This window comes from Coregonus clupeaformis, chromosome 21 (assembly GCF_020615455.1).
Source record: "Coregonus clupeaformis isolate EN_2021a chromosome 21, ASM2061545v1, whole genome shotgun sequence".
NCBI classification, from domain to species: Eukaryota; Metazoa; Chordata; class Actinopteri; order Salmoniformes; family Salmonidae; genus Coregonus; species Coregonus clupeaformis.
In genome coordinates, this window is record NC_059212.1 from 10887475 (window position 1) to 10909860 (window position 22386).

Below are 22386 nucleotides of genomic sequence, written 5' to 3' on the forward strand. Positions count from 1 at the left end.
CAACCTACTGACTTTTTTAGGGACCACTGGCAATGGAATGGTTCGCTTCTATGCAGTAAATAACATATTGTCTTATTGTCTTATAATTAAATAATAGTGTGTAACATCAAAATATAGGCCCAACGACGATTCATTATTTCAAAATCTCTTATATTGGGGATACAGACAAAACGCAAAATGGTCATAACTTTACCGACAGTGCCTTGGCTTGTATTCCTATCCATTGCGCATGTCCAAGGTAAACAATGAAAATGGCTGCCATGGGTTTCATAACTGGTGACAGCGAGAGAAAACAACTGTAAGAAATGTTTCAAATGGTGTTTTAGGCAAGATGTATAGTTGTCACGATGGCTTATTCTGCTTGTGTTCATAACTAAAGTTAATGTAAAAAAATATATATATGTATGTATCGGCGTCGAAGCGCCGTTAGCGCTAGACAGGCTGTTTCAGTAGTAGCTAGAAGAAATCCCCCGTCTGTAAGTTAACCTAGCTAGTTAACGTTATTTAGCTTGCTAGCTAACGTTATTTAGCTATCTTACAAACCAATGTCATAGTTATGGAGCAATACTGGACAATGTTATACTTATTGAATCGGGCGTGCTTGTTCAAGACTAGAACACAATTTTGAAACGACTGGGGGTCCCAAAGGAAAGGTCTGAGAAACACTCAAGTTGCATCACTAACGTTAGTAGTTGTGGAATAAACCAGCAATAGTTGTCAAATGAACCAATTACAATAGACCTTTTCAGTTGACTAATCATTACATTACCCTTTCCTATATATTTTTCGTTCGCAGGGGAGAAGAAGCAGAGAGCTCAGAGAGGAGTGGCAATGAAGAGGAAAACGAGGACCTGTCAGGTGAAGAGGAGGAAGAAGGAAGTGCCGGGAAGGTCGAAGCCGGTTCCTTGAAGCTCAGCGTCGCCGTGAGCTCGGCCAAGGCCAAGAAGAAGAAACACAAGCACCGCAGCAAATACAAGCGACACAAGCACTCCTCCCCCGAGGACAAGGAGCGGCGCCACAAGCACCGGCACAAGCACCGGCACAAGCGTAAAGACAACCCTTCGACCGATGTCTTCCCAAACTGTGGCGATGACAACACTTCCCTGTACTCCTCCTCCTCTGCCAAGCAGCCAAGACTGGAAGATGACGAGATGGCGTTTCTGGAGAAACAGAGGGCCCTGATCCAAGCTGAGCTAGACGGTGAACTGACTGAGGGGGGCAGGGGGGTACAGTCGGGCATGGGGCTCATACTCCAGCGCTACCACTCTGGGGAGGAGGAGGATGGGGAGATTCAGGTGGAGAGGGAGTGCAACGGGCTGCACTGGCATATAGGGGCAACAGGTCCTGGGGCCGGCTCAGGCTCACAGACCGCTAAGGACACCGGTAGAGTACGGCGAGAGTCGACAGACGCCGGAAAAGCTAAGCAGAGCAATCCCAATAAAAATGCCAGGAAGAGCAGGAAAGACGGGAAGACCAAGGATCGGATGAGAGGACGGAGCACGTCCAGGGATAGAGACAGCAGAAGACATTCCAGGAGTGCAGAGTGCTTCAGGTCTGCTCCTGGCACTAGCAAGCAGCCTTCCCCACCGGCTCAGAGCAGAGGAGCCCAAAACCAGGAGGCCAGCGGCAGCACCCGCAAGTCACCCGAGCACTCCCAGGACTACAAGGCCAGGTGGCCAGATACGGAAGGGGACAAGGACAAGAAGGTGACCAAGTCCCCCGCCAAGGATGCTTCCTCTGGGAAGGAGAACCACTCTCCTGGCCTGCGAGGGAGGCCGTCAGGCCCCGCCCTCCAGCTGCAGCGCAGCACGTCCCCATCACAGCGTCAGGACTCCCTGGGCTCATCCTCAGGCCCCCAAGCAGCCGAGCGAAGGGCCAGGTCACCGCCACCACCCAGAGGGGGCCACCCACGCTCCCCGGAGAGTCGAAGGAGAGCGATGGACCGACTGAGACTCTCACCTGGCAGGTCAGAACATTGTTCGGCCAAATGTCAATTCCAAACACACACATGCGTCATAAACACACACACATCCATTTGTGTTCAGTACAGATAAACAGGTGCTATTGTTTTCGAGGAGATGTATCCTCTCACAACCAGGTACAGGGTCCACAAATGAATTTACCGGTAAAGTATTGTGAAAAAAACATCAGCTCCGGTGTTGTCACTCTCCTCCCAGGATAGACTATGAGCATTGGGATGGGAAGCCCTGGGGTATATTAATTAGTGCACACTGTAGCAACAGACATGTTTTGCAACAGAAACCGTTTTGCAATGAAAAGTAGCGTTTCTTATCAGGCAAGTTCAGGTGAGACCTCCCCATTTCGTCCGGTTGCTTCCATTTGGTTTCTAGTGAATACACCCCTAGTAATGTGGGGGGAGGGGGATACTTGCAATATCACAGTTATTGCAAGTAGACCCTTGACAGCTATCAGCAGAAACAGTGCCAGTAAGAAAAAACAAGTGCAGATGTTAGTGCAAGAAAGACAAGTAATTCATTGCCATATGGGAGGTAGCGCTGTACATGTCATCATGCCGCGAAATTCCAAACCAAACACAGTCCAGCGTACATCATCCCCACATTGAATCCTGTCCAAATTAAATCAGACCCACTTTAGGTAATGCATGGATAATATTGAATGTGTAACCCCTTATCCTGTTGTCACGTGATCTTCAGGGTGTGGAGCCAGGATGAGGCAAGGGTCCGCAGGGACGCCAGCCCGGCCCTAGGCGCCCGGCGACGGTTCAGCCGCTCACCTTTCAGGCGGAGATCTCGCTCTCCCAGGAGACGCAGCAGGTCCCCATTCAGGAGGAGGTGGGTGGAGAACAGGTTCAAAAGTGTTTTTTAGTGTCCACATAGGTGCATGTCTCATTATCTGTATAACCCCTACCTGTGTTATGTATTTGAGTCTAAAACTACAGATGGGTCACTCTAGTCCTATTCTCTGTTCAATGAAGATCTGCTTACACTGAAACGTCATTCTTTATATTCATCTTTAAATACAATAACAATTTTTGTAATGGAGAGAGTGTTGCACTTCACCTATTTTGGGGTTGTGAAAGTTTTGGGTTACGATAGTTCTATTATAAGGTATTTTGTTATTCTTCAAGATTCAGTGGTAATAGCTATATCATTAATGGAAATGACCGTTGAACAGCAGGAAGTCTTCCATGTTGCACCTGTAAGATGCTCAGGCGTTTGTTTTTCTTGGCTCTTTTCCATAGGTCGTTGGATCGGGACAGGATGGGACGGAGGCCGCGGTGGCGTTACAGATCCCAGGAGAGGAGATGGAGCCGGGACAGAGAGGACAAGTTCAAGGGCAGCCTCTCGGAGGGAATGAGGGCCGACAAGGAGGACTCTGAAGATGAAGTGTAGGCAGAGTGTAGTCCAGTGCACTAAGGAATTTTAGTTGCTTATACCCTATGAAAGTGATGTCATACTTCCGGGTCATGTCCCCATATCTTTTAAATGGGCTTGACGATTATATCATCAAATTAGTGGAAACTTAGTCATTTAAGGTATATATAAAATTATATTTGTGTTACCTCTGCCAGATGCCTTTTATAAGTTTTGTCTTGAAAACCATTCAAAAAGCCTACAAAAGTTAAAAAACGACAAGGTTTCTTCCTGGAAAATGACAGATCACTTTAATAGGGTATTGCTTACCTCAGATTTTGGCTTAAGTGTTGACTGTATGGTTCATACACATGATTCAACATTAATCAATTTCAGTGTCATTAAACCACACCATTTTGGTTTTAGGGCAGGCTAACAAGTTTTGGTAATATAAGCTTTTGTTCATGTGTGTGGGGAGGATGACCACATTGTATGTATGTGTTGAGAGTTGACGTGGTGTTTCCTGTCCAGGGTGGAAGATTACGATGTGGATGAGGAGGACGAGGAGGCTCTCATTGAACAGAGGAGGCTACAGCGCCTGGCCATCGTCCAGGTGGGTGATAAGACCTCCATAACATCATCATCATCCTTGCTGCACTGACCTTACTTTAAACAGAGACAGAAACAGCCATTTAATGTCATGATATGCCATTTACCCTCTATTATTGGCTATTGTCATACACTGCATGCACACATGGCTCACACAGGTGTTTGATTGTTAGTTCATCGTGTGTGTGTACGTGTTTGCGTGCCTGTGCTTGGTATTCATGCTTACATTGTGTGTGTATCTGTGTTCCCGTGAACAGAAGTACAAGGGAGGGAGGGTGGATAGTAACATGTCGGAGCCCGGCAGCCCCCAGAGCAGCCCGCGCAGCCGCTCGCCCTCGCCAGACGACATCTTGGAGCGTGTGGCGGCCGACGTCAAAGAGTACCAGCGGGAAAACGTGGACACCTTTGAAGAAAACATCAAGGCCAAGCACAACCTCATAGAACAGGAGAAAGACGGTACACTGGTGTGTGTGTGGGTTCCTCAAACCTGTGGCAAACTAAGACATATGAAATACTTTCAGATACTTGAACCACGTTTGATTTAGTTTGCTCAGTACATTTACACAAGTATGTATTGAAAGTATTTGATATATGCATTTGACCCAGGTGCGTGTGCGTGTTTGTGTGTCATGCTGATAGAAGCTCATGCTGGTACATGAATCAGTAGTGGGGATAGAAAAATAATTTGTCTTATTTTGCATGGCTTCAGACTAATACTATTGATGGGGATCGAGTTAGAAATGTAGTTCCAAAGTCCATTGCTCATTATGTCAAATCCTAATGTACACTATGAATTCTTCTTAATAAATCAAAATGCTTTTACAGTTTTAATAATAACTTATAACTGTACTCCCTTTCCCTTTCTATCCTAGAAGGAACCAACCCCCAAAAAACATCCGCCCCTGATATGTTCACCGAATCGGATGACATGTTCGCCGCCTACGATGTGAGTACTCCTCCTGTTGCTATGATTCCATTGCGTTGTTCCCATTCTGACCACCATGACGTGTACGAGCCTTCAACTTTTAAATGAAGTTGTCTATGGAATAGGATCCCAGCAGATAGAGTTGCACAGTGTGGTGTCCGGGTCGCCTTTGTATTACTGTCCAAACAAGCTTCTGTCAGTGGGTAACTGTAAACCGTAAAGCGTTTTCTCTGGTGACTTTTCTGTGAGAACTGCAAGTCCGATTCAGAGTCTGACTTTCACGTAAATCATTAACTGAGGTCAGTGGGGAACTTGCACAAAAGATTGGCACGTCGGTCTCAAGTCAGAATATCACCTCAAGTGGCTGAATAGGTTTTGTATTGCAGCCTGACAGTCCGACCTGGGTTCAAATAGTATTACACTGAACAAAAATATAAACGCAACATGTAAAGTGTTGGTCCCATGTTTCATGAGCTGAAATAAAAAATCCCAGAAATTCTTCAGACGCACAAAAAGCTTATTGCTCTCCAATTTTATGCACAAATTTGTTTACATCCCTGTTAGTGAGCATTTCTCATTTGCCAAGATAATCCATCCACCTGACAGGTGTGGCATATCAAGAAGCTGATTAAATGGCATGATCATTACACAGGTTTACCTTGTGCTGGGGATAATAAAAGGCCACTCTAAAATGTGCAGTTTTGTCACAACATAATGCCACAGATGTCTCAAGTTTTGAGGGAGCATGCAATTGGCATGCTGACTGCAGGAATGTCCACCAGAGCTGTTGCCAGAGAATTGAATGTTCATTTCTCTAGAATTTGGCAGTAAGTCCAACTGGCCTCACAACCACAGACCACGTAACCACGCCAGCCCAGGACCTCCACATCCGGTTTCTTCACCTGCGGGATCGTCTTTAATAAAGCCCTTTTGTTGGGAAAAACTAATTCTGATTGGCTGGGCCTGGCTCTCCAGTGGGTGGGCCTGGCTGCCAAGTGGGTGGGCCTATGCACTCCAAGGCCCACCCATGGCTGCACCCCTGCCCAGTCATGTGAAATCCATAGATTTAGGACCTAATTAATTAATTTAAATTGACTGATTTCCTTATATGAACTGTAACTGAGTAAAATCTTTGAAAGGGTTATGAGTGTTTGATTGAGCCTGCTTGTGGCGCCAGATGGATGGGATTTGCGCTTTTGGGACTATTCATTTGGTTCCATTGCGCCAGGCAAGCTCAATCAAGCACACTTAATAAAGATAACTTATTACTTGAAAGGAGAAGAGAAAAAAACGTTGAAAAACCATTGTTTTTTAAAACTAATACTAAGTGATTTGTGGTCACTGCAGAGTGCAAGGCTTCGAGCAGCAGGCATCGGGAAGGACTTTAAGGAGAACCCCAACCTCCGAGACAACTGGACAGACGCAGAGGGATACTACCGTAAGTCATAAAGCTTCTTCCTTCCTTTGTTCCTTCAGTTGTTTGTTTGATTGTTAATTCATTAATCACTCAGAGTGAAATGTTTTGGTTAGATCTATTCTGTTGTACGTCTGCATTTGTGCACAATTGTGCATTTGTAACATACATTATCCGTCAAAATTGTTAGAATAGAAGGTCCCCTATTCATAAGCAGTTAGCTAATACGTTCTGTCTTTTGATGTTTGACAGGACTCAATATCGGGGAGATACTGGACAAGCGGTACAGCGTGTATGGCTACACGGGCCAGGGGGTGTTCAGCAACGTCATCCGCGCCCGAGACGTGGCCCGTGCCAGCCAAGAGGTGGCCATCAAGATCATTCGGAACAACGAGCTCATGTGAGTGCTATGCCTTTGTTACATGGAAGAGGCTTGTATTTTATATTTTGACAGGGGTAGCCACCTTCCTCCTGGAGGGATAGGTGTGTAGGCTTTTGTTCTATCCAGGCTCTAACACACCGGATTCCACTAACCTCTACTTCATTAGCTGAATCGGGTGTGTCAGAGCACGGCTGGAACAAAAGCCTAGGATGTATTCATTAGGCTGATTCCGTTGCAAAACGTTTCATCTGTTGCAAAATGCTTTGCAACGGAAAACGTTTACTCCAAACGGAAAACGTTTTCCAATGAAAACGAGAGTTTCTATTGGACAAATTCATATAGGTCCCTCCCTGTTTGGTTCCGTTTATTTCTGTTTGGTTCCTAGAGTAAATGGTAAACTGTTTCCGTTGCGAAATGTTTTGCAACAGACTAATGAATACTCCCCAGTACACCCAGTAGCTCTCCAGGGGGACCTGTCCTACTGGGACACCAGTGTGTCCATAACTTGACACTCATCCCAGTGATATCTCTGTCCCAACAGGCAGAAGACTGGGCTGAAGGAGCTGGAGTTCCTTAAAAAGCTCAACAATGCTGACCCAGACGACAAGTTCCACTGTCTGCGCCTCTTCCGACACTTCTACCACAAGCAGCACCTCTGCCTGGTCTTCGAGCCTCTCAGGTACACCAACAAGGCCTCTGGCACCCATAGATTGAGTACAGTGTTTCCCCTTTCGCTGTAAAGGCAGTAGGGCTGACCCCATTTAGTTGAGTGGTCGATTGGCTGTTGGTTGACCCAGATTTCTTTAGTCGAGCAATAGCATGGTGTACAAGACACCTATCTGATTCGCGCCTGTCTGAGTAGACTAATCCATTGTAGGGGCCGTGGGGATGGCACAGTCCATCACTCTAAGACATGTGCTACTGAAATTATATATGGTTATATTATGTAAGAACAATGGTGCAACACTAATAAAAATTATATTGTTTTATAACAAATGCGCTTTTTCCCCGCGTTGGATAGCTGTCCGGTTCTGAACGCATCAGTGCGCTGTTGAATTGGCGCCTTTTCCTAGACCATGCTGCTATGTGCATAATAGCAGAGTTAACCAGCATATTGGTGTTGAGGACAATGCGGTAGAGGCAGCAGTGGAGTTAGGTGATGTGAAAACAGCCCTTGCCTTAATTGTCTAAGAAAAGTGAGGAGAGAGGAAACCCCAACTTAATTAGGTCTATAATCAATAGCCTAACTGTTAAATGTGCCTGGCTTTATAAATCATTCATATATATAGTGTCTACAGAAATAAGACAGATCCTGCTTGTGTTGCCTGTTTGAGTGTTTGTTTAATAGCCTACTGATTCCGTGAGCACCAAGCCTCACGCAACCACAACATGTCGGATGAACAAGTTCACACATTCGGCTGTGTTTAATCTTTGCTATGCTGTAGTAAAGGCTTCACACTGGGTTTTTTTCAATAGATCAGCCTCTGGTATTATATATAATTTATTCACACTGTTCCAAATTGTCAGAAAAATAATATAATAATAATAATAATAGCCCTCCGTTTTCTCGATCTCCTTCTTGTTATTATTATTATTATGATATCATTATAATAATAAGTAATGTCATTATCATTAGTAGGCATAGTATAGCAGCCTTGTATAACCACCATGGAGTTGTAGGCCTAAAGGCGTCAGCATGCTTCAGTTCGGCTGGTGGCTAGGCGTACCGAACGAGTGTGCTCGCAAAAAAAGCGGAAATAGTACTGTTTGTCCATTTTGAAACGCCGTAGCCAGTATAAACGTCCTCAAAATGGTCAGAATTAATCCAAGATACTTAAGAAATCTGTCATAAATTGACGTTTTTGCCAAGGAGATCTTAGTTGCACAATTTTACATCTAATTAAGATGTTTGGTGCAGTATTTCTAAATGAAATAATTTGCATGAAAATGAACAGACTTTACTGAAGAATCCCGACTGTTGACCAATCACCGACAAAGGGGCATAGACTTCGGCTACCGACTTCGGCTTGTGTCCGAACAACAAAGTCCAAAACAAACAAAAACGTCACAAAATGTTGTCATAATATATGCACAAACTCTTCCGAACTGTTTCGTCCTGTTTAGTCTTAAAACCTTAACTTACTTAGGCCTATATTTCAATACTTATATAGGCTACTGTATCAATCAATCATTCATTCGTTCATGTCATCACACAGCAGACGAGTCATTTGTGATTTGAAATGCAATCAAGCATTTTAGTTTAAAAATAACAATGCAAACCTTTAATAATTAGCGTAAACAATAAATAAACCGTTCCATTTCGGAAATTCCATTCACAAATGAATCTTTGCTGTAATAAAGGCTTTACAAAAAAACTTTACAACAGACTCTCTGGTACGCTTATCATTTCTTTAGTGTTGTTTACATTGTTCCAAATGGTCAGAAAAATTATATTGTAATCTAACAACACCGTTTTTGCACACATAATATGCGTGCTCCTTACCTTATTTTTCTTGATCTCCAGTATTTTCCACAACTAGTCAAATTTATTCCACACATCTGACTTCCCCTTTACCTCCTGAGCAACCAGTAAACATTCCCCGTTTCTAGTTTATTTGTCACGTCCTCTGCATTTATTTTGCTGTCACATGTGTTTGGAGTTTGTTATAATGTGATTTATTGATGTGATTATATGCTATAAATCAGGCCCTATTGGTCACGTGCATGTGATGCATACATGTGTTACTTAAAGAGAGCAAGGGTTGAGGGAATAGGGAATGTTTTCCCTAAACAAATTAGGGATTTCGGTAACAGAACTTTTCAGTCAAATGGCTGTAGTTATGTTGCTGCTTCAGCAACACAGACAGCGCGATAAACACTGTTGATGTTCTGTGGTGGTCGCTGCAGCAGGGAGGAGAGACAGACAATGGGTGCTAGTCACAGTAACTTGCTGTAAAGAGAATAATTACACAGCTCAGCAATTCTGAGCCCGGCCCGGCACAATCAAATAAATTGCGGTTGGACTCCCTCTAGTCATTTGTGTGTCTTAATTATTTCATCAAACAGTGCGCTTAAAGCATCAGACAAGCTCCGTGCATATAGTTGATTTGATTAAAATAAAAAGGATGTGTCTATACAGTGCATTCGGAAAGTATTCAGATCCCTTGACTTTTTCCACATTTTGTTACGTTACAGCCTTATTCTAAAATGGATTAAATAAATAAAAATCTTCATCAATCTACACACACTACTCCATTATGACAAAGTGAAAACAGCTTTTTAGAAATGTATTTAAAATGTATAAAAAACATAAAACATAAATACCTTATCGATCGATAACTCTTCAGACCCTTTGCTATGAGACTCGAAATTAAGCTCAGGTGCATCCTGTTTCCATTGATCATCCTTGAGATGTTTCTACAACTTGATTGGAGTACCCCTGTGGTAAATTCAATTGATTGGACATTATTTGGAAAGGCACATACCTGTCTATATAAGGTCCCAAAGTTGACAGTGCATGTCAGAGCAAAAACCAAGTCCTGAGGTCAAAGGAATTGTCTGTAGAGCTCCGAGAAAGGATTGTGTCGAGGTACAGATCTGGGGAAGGGTACCAAAAAATTGCTGCAGCATTGAAGTTCCCCAAGAATACAGTGACCTCCATCATTCTTCAATGGAAGAAGTTTGGAACCAGCAAGACTCTTCCTAGAGCTGGCCACCTGGCCAAACTGAGCAATCGAGGAAGAAGGGCCTTGGTCAGGGAGGTGACCAAGAACCCGATGGTCACTCTGACAGAGCTCCAGAGTTCCTCTATGAAGATGGGAGAACCTTCCAGAAGGACAACAATCTCTGCAGCACTCCACCAATCAGGCCTTTATGGTAGAGTGGCCAGACGGAAGCCACTCCTCAGTAAAAGTCACATGACAGCCCGCTTGGAGTTTGCCAAAAGGCACCAAAAGGACTCTCAGACCATGAGAAACAAGATTCTCTGGTCTGGTCTTATTGATGCAAAGATGCTGTTTGACGTCTGAGAAAGTCTGCTGCTCTCTGTTCTATGTTTCACAGCTGATTCGATATTTTCTTGTTCGAACCATGGTCTCAATTATTTTTAACCTATGCACATGCATGTACAGATAGACACGTTCAAAGCTCTCCCTCGCCCTCCATTTGGCAAATCTGACCATAATTATATCCTCCTGATTCCTGCTTACAAGCAAAAACTATAGCAGGAAGCACTAGTGACTCGGTCAATAAAAAAGTGGTCAGATGAAGCAGATGCTAAACTACAGGACTGTTTTTCTAGCACAGACTGGAATATATTCCGGGATTCTTCTGATGGCATTGAGGAGTACACCACATCAGTCACTGGCTTCATCAATAAGTGCATCGACGACGTCGCCCCCACAGTGACTGTACGTACATACCCCAACCAGAAGCCATGGATTACAGGCGACATCCGCACTGAGCTAAAGTTGTAGAGCTGCCGCTTTCAAGGAGCGGGACTGTAACCCGGAAGCTTGTAAGAAATCCCGCTATGCCCTCCGACGAACCATCAAACAGATCGAATCGTACTACACCGGCTCCGACGCTCGTCGGATGTAGCAGGGCTTGCAAACTATTACAGACTACAAAGGGAAGCGCAGCCGCGAGCTGCCCAGTGACACAAGCCTACCAGACGAGCTAAATTACTTCCATGCTCGCTTCGTGGCAAGTAATACTGAAACATGCATGAGTGCATCAGCTGTTCCAGACGACTGTGTGATCACGCTCTCCGTAGCCGATGTGAGTAAGACCTTTAAACAGGTCAACATTCACAATGCCGCAGGGCCAGACAGATTACCAGGACGTGTACTCCGAGCATGCGCTGACCAATTGGCAAGTGTCTTCACTGACATTTTCAAGCTCTCCCTGACTGAGTCTGTAATCCCAACATGTTTCAAGCAGACCACCATAGTCCCTGTGCCCAAGAACACTAAGGTAACCTGCCTAAATGACTACCGACCCGTAGCACTCACGTCTGTAGCCATGAAGTGCTTTGAAAGGCTGGTCATGGCTCACATCAACACCATTATCCCAGAAACCCTAGACCCACTTCAATTTGCATACCGCCCCAACAGATCCACAGATGATGCAATCTCTATTTGCGCTCCACACTGCCCTTTCGCACCTGGACAAAAGGAACACCTATGTGAGAATGCTATTTATTGACTACAGCTCAGCGTTCAACACCATAGTGCCCTCGAAGCTCATCACTAAGCTAAGGACCCTGGGACTAAACATCTCCCTCAATAACCGGATCCTGGACTTCCTGACGGTCCGCCCTCAGGTGGTAAGGGTAGGTAACAACACATCTGCCATGCTGATCCTCAACACGGAGGCCCCTCAGGGGTGCGTGCTCAGTCCCCTCCTGTACTCCCTGTTCACTCATGACTGCATGGCCTTGCACGACTCCAACACCATCATTAAGTTTGCCAATGACACAAGAGTGGTAGGCCTGATCAGCGACAACGACGAGACAGCTTATAGGGAGGAGGTCAGAGACCTGGCCGTGTGGTGCCAGGACAACAACCTCTCCCTCAACGTGATCAAGACAAAGGCGATGATTGTGGACTACAGGAAAAAGAAGAGGACTGAGCACGCCCCCATTCTCATCGACAGGGCTGTAGTGGAGCAGGTTGAGAGCTTAAAGTTCCTTGGTGTCCACATCACCAACAAACTAACATGGTCCAAGCACACCAAGGCAGTCGTGAAGAGGGCACGACAAAACCTATTCCGAGACTGAAAAGATTTGGCATGGGTCCTCAGATCCTCAAAAGGTTCTACAGCTGTACCATCGAGAGCATCCTGACTGGTTGGATCACTGCCTGGTATGCCAACTGCTGGGCTTCCGACCGCAAGGCACTACAGAGGGTAGTGCGTACGGCCCAGTACATAACTGGGGCCAAGCTTCCTGCCATCTAGGACCTCTATACCAGGCGGTGTCAGAGGAAGGCCCTAGAAATTGTCAAAGACTCCAGCCACCCTAGTCATAGACTGTTCTTTCTGCTACCGCACGGCAAGCAGTACCAGAGCGCCAAGTCTAAGTCCAAGAGGCTTCTATAAACAGCTTCTACTCCCAAGCCATAAGACACCTGAACATCTAATCAAATTGGCTACCCAGACTATTTGCATTGCACCTCCCCCCTATTTTGTTGCATTACAACCTGTAATTTAAATGGATTTTTATTTGGATTTCATGTAATGGACATACACAAAATCGACAGACCAAAAAATAACTTGTTTCAAAAAATTCTAACAAATAACGGAAAAGTGGTGCGTGCATATGTATTCACCCCCTTTGCTATGAAGCCCCTGAATAAGAGCTGGTGCAACCAATTACCTTCAGAAGTCACATAATTAGTTAAATATAGTCCACCTGTGTGCAATCTAAGTGTCACATGATCTGTCACATGATCTCAGTATATATACACTTGTTCTGAAAGGCCCCAGAGTCTGCAACACCACTAAGCAACCAAGGAGCTCTCCAAACGTGCCAGGGACAAAGTTGTGGAGAAGTACAGATCAGGGTTGGGTTATAAAAAAATATCTGAAACTTTGAACATCCCACGGAGCACAGTTAAATCCAAACATTCAAAGTGCCACAGCGGAGATAGGAGTATCTGTCCATAGGACCACTTTAAGCCATACACTACACAGAAATTGCCTTTATGGAAGAGTGGCCAGAAAAAAGCCATTGCTTAAAGAAAGAAAATAAGCTAACGCGTTTGGTGTTCACCAAAGGGCATGTGGGAGACTCCCCAAACATATGGAAGTAGGTACTCTAGTCAGATGAGACTAAGATTGACCTTTTTGGCCATCAATGAAAATTATTTGTCTGGCGCAAACCCAACACCTCTCATCACCCCGAGAACACCATCCCCACAGTGAAGCATGGTGGTGGCAGCATCATGCTGTGGGGATATTTTTCATCGGCAGGGACTGGGAAACTGGTCAGAATTGAAGGAATGATGGATGGCGCTACATACAGGGACATTTTTGAGGGAAACCTGTTTCAGTCTTCCAGAGATTTGAGACTGGGACATAGGTTCACCTTCCAGCGGGACAATGACCCTAAGCATACTGCTAAAGCAACACTCTAGTGGTTTAAGGGGAAACATTTAAATGTCTTGGAATGGCCTAGTCAAAGCCCAGACCTCAATCCAATTGAGAATCTGTGGTATGACTTCAAGATTGCCTTGAAGAATGGGCAAAAGTCCCAGTGGCTAGATGTGCCAAGCTTATAGAGACATACCCCAAGAGACTTGCAGCTGTAATTGCTGCAATAGGTGGCTCTACAAAGTATTGACTTTGAGGGGGGTGAATAGTTTTCCTGTTTTTTTTTGTCTTATTTCTTGTTTGTTTCACAAAAAAATATATTTTGCATCTTCAAAGTGGTAGCCATGTTGTGTAAATCAAATGATACAAACCCCCCAAAAATCCATTTTAATTCCAGGTTGTAAGGCAACAAAATATGAAATATTCTAAGGTGGGTGAATACTTTCGCAAGCCACTGTACATGTACATATTACCTCAATTACCTCGACTAACCGGTGCCCCCGCACATTGACTCAGTACCTGTACCCCCTGTATGTAGCCTCGCTATTGTTAGTTTTACTTCTGCTCTTTAATTATTTGTTACTTTTATTTTGTATACTTTTTTTATTGTATATTTTTTTGTGATACGTTTTTGGGGGGTATTCTTTCTTAAAACTGCATTGTTGGTTAAGGGCTTGTAAGTAAGCATGCACTGTATTCGGTGCATGTGACAAATACTATTTGATTTGATGTTGGCCGATTAGGCCTGGCTTGCAGTCTGCGTTCCAATTCATCCCAAAGGTGTTCGATGGGGTTGAGCTCAGGGCAGGCCAATCAAGTTCTTCCACACCGATCTTGACAAACCATTTCTGTATGAACATCGCTTTGTGCACGGGGGCGTTGTCATGCTGAAACAGGAAAGGGCCTTCCCCAAACTCTTGCCACAAAGTTGGAAGCACAGAATCGTCTATAATGAAATTGTGTCCTGTAGTGTTAAGATTTCCCTTCACTAGAACTTAGGGGCCTAGCCCGAACCATGAAAAACAGCCCCAGACCATTATTCCTCCTCCACCAAACTTTACAGTTGGCACTATGCATTGGGGCAGGTAGCGTTCTCCTGGCATCCGCCAAACCCAGATTTGTCCGTCGGACTGCCAGATGGTGAAGTGTTATTCATCACTACAGGGAATGCGTTTCCACTGCTCCAGAGTCCAATGGCGGCGAGCTTTACACCAATCCAGCCGGCACTTGGCATTGCGCATGGTGAGCTTAGACTTGTGTGCGGCTGCTTGGCCATTTCATGAAGCTCCCGACGAACAGTTCTTGTGCTGACGTTGCTTCCAGAGGCAATTTAGAACTCGGTATTGAGTGTTGCAACCGAGGACAGATGATTTTTACATGTTACGCGCTTCAGCACTCGGCAGTCCAGTTCTGTGAGCTTGTGTGGCCTACCACTTCGCGGCTGAGCCGTTGTTGACATTTCCATTTCACAATAACAGCACTTACAGTTGACTGGGGCAGCTCTAGCAGGGTAGAAATTTGACGAACTGACTTGTTGGAAAGGTGGCATCCTATGACAGTGCCACGTTGAAAGTCACATTCCACTTCCAATGTTTGTCTAGGGAGATTTCATGGCTGCGCTCACAACGGGTATGGCTGAAATAGCGGAATTCACTAATTTGAAGGGGTGTCCACATACTTTTGTGTATATATAGTCTATGTCTGAAATGTCACCTTATTCCCTACATAGTACACTACTTCTCTGGTCAAAAGTAGCGAATAGGGTCCCTTATTTCTTACTTTTTTTATTTTTACGCACTCCTGGATAGTTTTTTGGGGGTATTTTAAAGTAATAACTGTCCAGGGAAAATGTAACTTTTAAAAGTTAATATTCTGTTAACCTATACCCAAATAATGTTGTTGACTTGTCCTATACTCGTATTTGTTGCCAAAGCATAAATTGAAGGGAAAAAAACACGTCAAAAACCCCACCTCAAACTTGTATTTTAAACAGACCGTTAAGAAAATTATTGCTATTTCCATGATGTCATTGGCGCATTGGCCAATTAGCAGTCTACTCGCATGAATATTTTTAAAGGGATACTGCGAGATTTTGAGATCTATGTCATTTTTCTGCTTTCCAAGTCAGATGAGCTCATATAATCTTGTTTCTTATGATGATCAGTCAAATGAACACATTTATAAAATATAGAATACTATGTTTAGCTTTGTAAGACTATAAATAACCAACCACCCAACTTTGAAGTAGTTTGGTCTATTTCCCTGCTACAGCTGGCTACTGTACCTGGAGACTTCCAGCAATTGCGCTAAGCTAACGATATGGTAACTTCAATTATCTCCAAACTGCACACAGAGACATACAAATGGTATCCATGTGTTCATCTGACTCTGGGTAAGAAGAAAAAATGAATCCCGGAATCTTGCACTATCCCTTTAATGACCGGTATACTCCCACACCATTCTGTTGTTGGGGTATGCCCAAACCATTCAAACACAGAAAAGCTGCTTTTAACATACTTAATACATTTTTTTAAATGGAAGGAAAACTATTTCACTCATATTGTACAGCAATTAATTATAGGTAATATTTCATAGAAATCTGTAAACACTGGACAGTTACTTAAAAACTTTATGCAAACAGGAAATGAGGCGGGGTGACAGGCAAGTGGTAAAAACAGTGGGAAGGGTAGACACAGGGATTGAACCCTGGTCACGAGTGGGGAGTTGGATATGTGATGTGCCAGGGAGTGTTACCACGGCTCTGCACGATGCACCCCTAGATTGTAAGTGGCATCTCTCTCTCTCTCTCTCTCTCTACTCCTTAGTATGAACCTGCGCGAGGTACTGAAGAAGTATGGCAAAGACGTGGGCCTCCACATCAAGGCGGTGCGCTCCTACAGCCAGCAGCTCTTCCTGGCCCTGAAGCTGCTGAAACGCTGCAACATCCTGCATGCCGATATCAAGCCTGACAACATCTTGGTGCGTCTCCTCTAACCAACCAAATCCCCCAGAGAGAGTCAATAACACTATTTCACTAAACACAGTGAGAGTGAACATTTTACAAACATTTAATGGAAAATACATGTTTTAAAGCAAGTTTAGTTTAGAAAATGTAATTTAAGTGTCACTTCACAATGATACAATAATGCAAAATACAGTTTTATTTGTTTTTAAACACATTGTGAACCACTCAAATGTAGTTTTGAGACTAACAAACAATCATTATCAAACATGGTACAGGCGTAAGCTATAATTCATTACATCATCTATACACGTATGCATAAACAAAACAAAAAGTACAGAAGATAAAAGGATAATGAAGCACTTATAAAGAAACGTCTCCATTGTGGGATAATGTGGCAGGCTTTGACGCAGACATTTACATTATTATTACCTGATCAAATTTCACCCAATTTAATATTTTAATCTAGACCGTTAATTATAATTTGGGCTGGACAACTGACTAAAAACATAATCCCTAATGTTGTTGTATAACCGACAGTAAAGCAAGACATGAGCTTCTGTTTGAATGGATCCATCGTTCCAAAAAGTACATACACGTTTATCTAAGGGAATGTTTGTGTATCGACAAGTCTCAATGGCGAGAGGGGCCACTCCACATCTAAATTTAGCAAAAGAGCTTTGATATTGCTTGGATAAAACTGTACGTACATAGGCAATAGGTGCGCAGTTTGTTACTTTCAGGTTTGTTTATCAAGTTGGTACCACTTTAGTTCATAGCTTTTTAAAAGTGCTGATTCAAAAGCATTTTGGGCATTTCTAGAGTACACTCTCATTAATGTACGTTGAGAACAGAATAGGTGGTAAAATGCAACCCTGTTTCACTCCAATGTCAACAAGTAACCAGTCAGTTAGGCAGCCATTGACTCGTACACAACATTTCACATTATCATACATGGAGATGAGGCATTTCAGGATGCTACCATTTAGACCAATTGACTCCAGCTTGTCCCATAGCATACATTTGTCAATGTGGTCAAAGGCTTTAGAGAAATCTATTAAAGAACAGTAAGTGGACGTGTTAGGGCGGCAGGTAGCTTAGTGGGTAAGAGCGTTGTGCCAGTAACCGAAAGGTCGCTGATTCTAATCCCCGAGCCGACTAGGTGAAAAATCTGTCGATGTGCCCTTAAGCAAGGCACTTAACCCTAAATGCTCCTGTAAGTCGCTCTGGATAAGAGCGTCTGCTAAATGACTAAAATGTAAATGTAAATGTGTTCATTTTGATTGTGGTAAAGTGGGTGATGTGTTCCAGGCAACTTTGTTTCTTTCTGAACCCATTTTGCTCATCTGCTATATTGTTGTATGTTTCCGAAAGATCCATAATGCCGCCTTGTTGGCATTATGACCCGGTTGCGGAGATACTGTTCGATTTGAGCAGGGCACTCTGCCCTTACCAGTTTTACCCGGTCACGTGACCGGCCATAGCCCAGTGCCCCTCGGTTTAGTCTAATTGTGTGAACAATGTGATGTTTAAGGGGGGGGGGGTAAACACTGTTAACTGACATAGAGATGACCATTGTACAATGCCAATGCTCTGACTCTAAATTACATACAGTACATTAAAATTGTATCACTTACCTAAGAGTTTAGTTTACAGCAGGGTTGTCTCACTTGCTAACTAGCCAGTAAATAACTAGATGCTGACTAGTATTTACCGACCTGTTGATTGTGGCAGGCAGCACTCCTTTTCCACAGTGACGTAATAGTGAAATAGGGTTATTCACTTCTGCATCTCAGTTCTTTTGATAGCAAGTGGTTTGTCATTGTGCTTGAACTCTACAAGAAATTAATTTGGTGGACGGGGAATGCTGGGAGATTTGGCGTCACAATTGACCTTTTTAAACATGTTGGCTGGAGTTTTACATAGGTCGAGTGGCATATCTTTTGATTGGTTTGTTTTCAACAGGTCAACGAGTCGAAAACCATCCTCAAGCTCTGTGACTTTGGTTCAGCGTCACACGTGGCGGAGAATGGCATCACGCCCTACTTGGTCAGCCGGTTCTACAGGGCGCCAGAGATTAGTGAGCCTCTTCTCTTCTTCTCTTTTCTGTTCTTCTCCTCTGTTCTTTTTTCCTTTCCTCTCTTCTCTGGATTGGTTTAGAATGAATCCTGTCATTCAACTTTTTTTATCACCAACGCTTGACCTGGAGTGCTACTATACTTGGTGTGCAGGCTTCTGCTCCAGCCCAGCACAAACTACATTCAACTAATCACCTGCTCATCAAGTCCTTGATTAGTTGAATTAGTGCGTCCAGTAGCTCTCCACAACCAGTTGGTGACCACTGCTGTAGGTCTTAACTTGTAGGGAAAATGTACAATGTACTGTGTTTAGTAGGCACCAAACGGAAGAAAACAGATTATTTAGAATATTTTTGAAATGGTATGCCCTTATGAACACATCCCTGATCAAACATACTCGTTTGTCATAGTCCCCCTAAAGCCTGCATTTTTCCTTGCAGTCATCGGGAAGCCTTACGACTACGGGATCGACATGTGGTCCGTTGGCTGCACTCTGTATGAGCTGTACACGGGCAAGATACTTTTCCCAGGGAAAACCAACAACCACATGATTAAGCTGGCCATGGACATCAAGGGCAAGATGCCCAACAAGGTGAGACCAACTGTACTGTAGGGTCCATCCAGAAACACACCCTTCCCCTACTACTGGAAATGTACAGAAGGGAAAAACAATTTATTCAGAAGTGATATAAGAATTCTGAAATATCAATGAGGAAACTTGAAATCTGAGTTTCTGGTTACTTCCTGGATGGACTAATTTGAAATGGAATTGACCCCTTCTGATATATTTCTACCCCTCCACAGATGATCAGGAAAGGCGTGTTCAAGGACCAGCACTTTGACCAGAACCTCAACTTCCTGTACACAGAAGTAGACAAAGTTACCGAAAGGGTAGGTTGTTGTTATTTTCTCTAATATTGTCTTAGAGTGGGAATGTTTGAATTAAAACCTCTCTGGTATCCGTATTAGTCGATGTATACTTACACTGAACAAAAATATAAATGCAACATGCAACAATTTCAAAGATTTTACTGAGTTACAGTTTATATAAGGAAATCAGTCAATTTAAATACATTCATTAGGCCCTAATCTATTGATTTCACATGACTGGGCAAGGGCGCAGCCATGGGTTGGCCCGTGGTCTGTGGTTGTGAGGCCAGTTGGACATACTGCCAAATTATCTAAAACGACATTGGAGACGGCTTATGGTAGAGAAATGAACATAAAATTCTCTGGTAACAGCTCTGGTGGACATTCTTGCAGTCAGCATACCAATCGCATGCTCCCTCAACTTGAGACATCTGTTGCATTGTGTCGTGTGACAAAACTGCACATTTTAGAGTGGCGTTTTATTGTCCAAAGCATAAGGTGCACCTGTGTAATGATCATGCTTCTTGATATGCCACACCTGTCAGGTGGATGGATTATCTTGGCAAAGGATAAATGTTCACTAACAGGGATATAAACAAATTTGTGCAAATAATTTGAGAGAAATAAGCTTTTTGTGCGTATGGAACATTTCTGGGATCTTTATTTCAGCTCATGAAACATGGGACCAACACTGTACATGTTACCTTGATATTTTTGTTCAGTATATTTCCATTTTGTGCAAAGTAAGCTAAGCCCATTGTTCATTCTCCTTTTCCTCCTATTCCAATCACCCCCTCCACATCTCTATGCCAACTTTCTCTCTACCATCTTCTTTTTCCCCACTCCTTTCTTTTCTCTCGCCGTCTTATAAAATCGTTTGTTTTCCTCCCTGGTTCTTTCTCGACTCTGATCCCTTTCGCCTCGCCCCTGCCCCACCCAACTCACACACTCCTATCTGTTCCGCTTCTCATCCTGACTCCTTCTCTTCTCTCTCTCTATCGCATGCCCTCAATTTCTTTCCTGACTCCCCTCCCTTCACCCCCCGTACCCCCTCTGTCCTTCTTCTGTCCCACCCATTCACAGGAGAAGGTGACAGTGATGAGCACCATCAACCCCACCAAGGAGCTGCTGGCTGACATGGTGGGCTGCCAGCGTCTCCCTGAGGACCAGCGCAAGAAGGTTGCCCAGCTCAAGGACCTGCTAGACCTGACCCTTATGCTGGACCCGGCCAAGAGGATCAGCATCAACCAGGCCCTGCAGCACCCCTACATCCAGGAGAAGATCTTCTGACCATCTCTTACTGTACCACTCACAGTCATGCATTGATTGATTGACACATGCAGAAGATAGTTTGACTATGGTTGGACCCCACCCCAGCCCAAGAAATGTATTTATTTGAGCTGGCAGACTGCTGAATGAGAGGAAGTAGTATTTTCTTTCTTCCCCTGTTTGAACAACACACACACATGCTCTGACGTTTTACATTGATCTAAAGTCTTGTATTATTTAACCATAGTAGGGGTGTGAACGTTTAAATGTTTAAACAAAATTGAATCCTTAACGTAAGAAAAAGAAACTAACCGGTTTTTTTCTCTCCACAAAATTGAAATCACGGTGCAGTTATCACAAAACTACCACTAACAGGTCCCGATCATCATAAAGAGATTTTCTCTTTTACAAATAGGCCTATGTAATGCAACAATGCTGTAACGTTAGTAAGAGGGGATATGCATCCGCACGTCATCGTCGTTAACAGTTTGAAAAAAAGCGCTGTTACAGAAATGATTGCAGTTGATACGCAACCGTTTTCAATGGCCTACTTGAGTTGCGAGGTAATTTGATAAATGAAGAACTGCAAACGCCATTTGAGCCTCAACTCACGCTACTGAAATAGGTGCGTCTTTCTCATAAATATCACTGTTCACCGTTTACTCCCATTTCAACAGGGTGTTATTCCCTTTATAATGGGAGTTGAGACATACAGTTAACAGCATTAGAAAGCAAAAAAACGTCCCTTTTTAACCAGTAGACACCCGTATTTAGCGGGTGTTTTCTTTTGCCCTGTGTTTGATTTGTGAGCTTAAACTTAGTGGGCAGGCTTTTGTTAATCATGAAACAAAGCCCCTAGACTAATGAGTACACAATTTGCCTTCATCAAAACAATGTTTTTGTTTCATATTTCATTCTGGAACCTGCCTAGATTTAGGGGGGGGGGGGGGTTGTAACCTATTCTAAATGGCACACTATAGCAGTTCACAAAAAAGCCTCAAATAGACAAGACTCGTTTATTATTCCAAAACTGCAGCGCGTGGTTGGAACACATTTCCCTACGCTAATCAACCAGTCCATTTTGAATTTGTGATAAAGCTGTCATGATTTGGCAAGGAATGTAGCTTGTCTACAGTTTTGTTTGTGTATCCCATCAGTTTGATATGTTTTTATAGGCATTAAGGCCCAGTGCAGTCAAAAACGGGATTTTCATGTGCTTTATATACATTTCCACACTATGAGGTTGGAGTAATACTGTGAAAATGATGATAATGCCCTTTTAGTGTAAGAGCTGTTTGAGAAGACAGCCTGAAATTTCAGCCTGTTTTGGTGGGATAACGTTTTGGCCTGCCTGGTGACATCACCGGGTTGTAAATTAGTTAATAGACCAATAAGAAAGGGTTCCAAACCTCTCTGTCAATAACGGCTAGTTTTCAGTTTTCCCCTTTCC

At 43.6% G+C, this 22386-nt stretch overlaps 1 protein-coding gene across 2 annotated transcripts; it reads left to right on the forward strand.

The window, feature by feature from the left end:
• Positions 1-105: 105 nt before the first annotated feature.
• Positions 106-22190, forward strand: LOC121534908 (serine/threonine-protein kinase PRP4 homolog). Of its 2 annotated transcripts, none has more exons than XM_041841525.2 (15): positions 106-298; positions 797-1966; positions 2676-2813; positions 3224-3370; positions 3867-3948; positions 4202-4400; positions 4817-4890; positions 6217-6307; positions 6536-6683; positions 7207-7344; positions 16583-16736; positions 18685-18799; positions 19238-19389; positions 19602-19688; positions 20751-22190. In XM_041841525.2, the coding sequence occupies exons 1-15, from the start codon at positions 246-248 to the stop codon at positions 20955-20957; spliced, it is 2955 nt and encodes a 984-aa protein (XP_041697459.2). In that variant the 5' UTR covers positions 106-245; the 3' UTR covers positions 20958-22190. The 2 variants fall into 2 exon arrangements, with proteins under 2 accessions (XP_041697459.2, XP_041697460.2); XM_041841526.2 differs by having other exon boundaries at positions 4820-4890.
• The last annotated feature ends 196 nt before the right edge of the window (positions 22191-22386 follow it).

Excerpts from the sequence above, each read along its gene's own strand:
- LOC121534908 (XM_041841525.2), top strand. The coding sequence starts at position 246 with ATGAAAATGGCTGCCATGGGTTTCATAACTGGTGACAGCGAGAGAAAA. Across the intron at positions 6,308-6,535 it reads AGACGCAGAGGGATACTACC|GACTCAATATCGGGGAGATA; the intron begins GTAAGTCATAAA and ends GATGTTTGACAG. Across the intron at positions 18,800-19,237 it reads CTACAGGGCGCCAGAGATTA|TCATCGGGAAGCCTTACGAC; the intron begins GTGAGCCTCTTC and ends TTTTCCTTGCAG.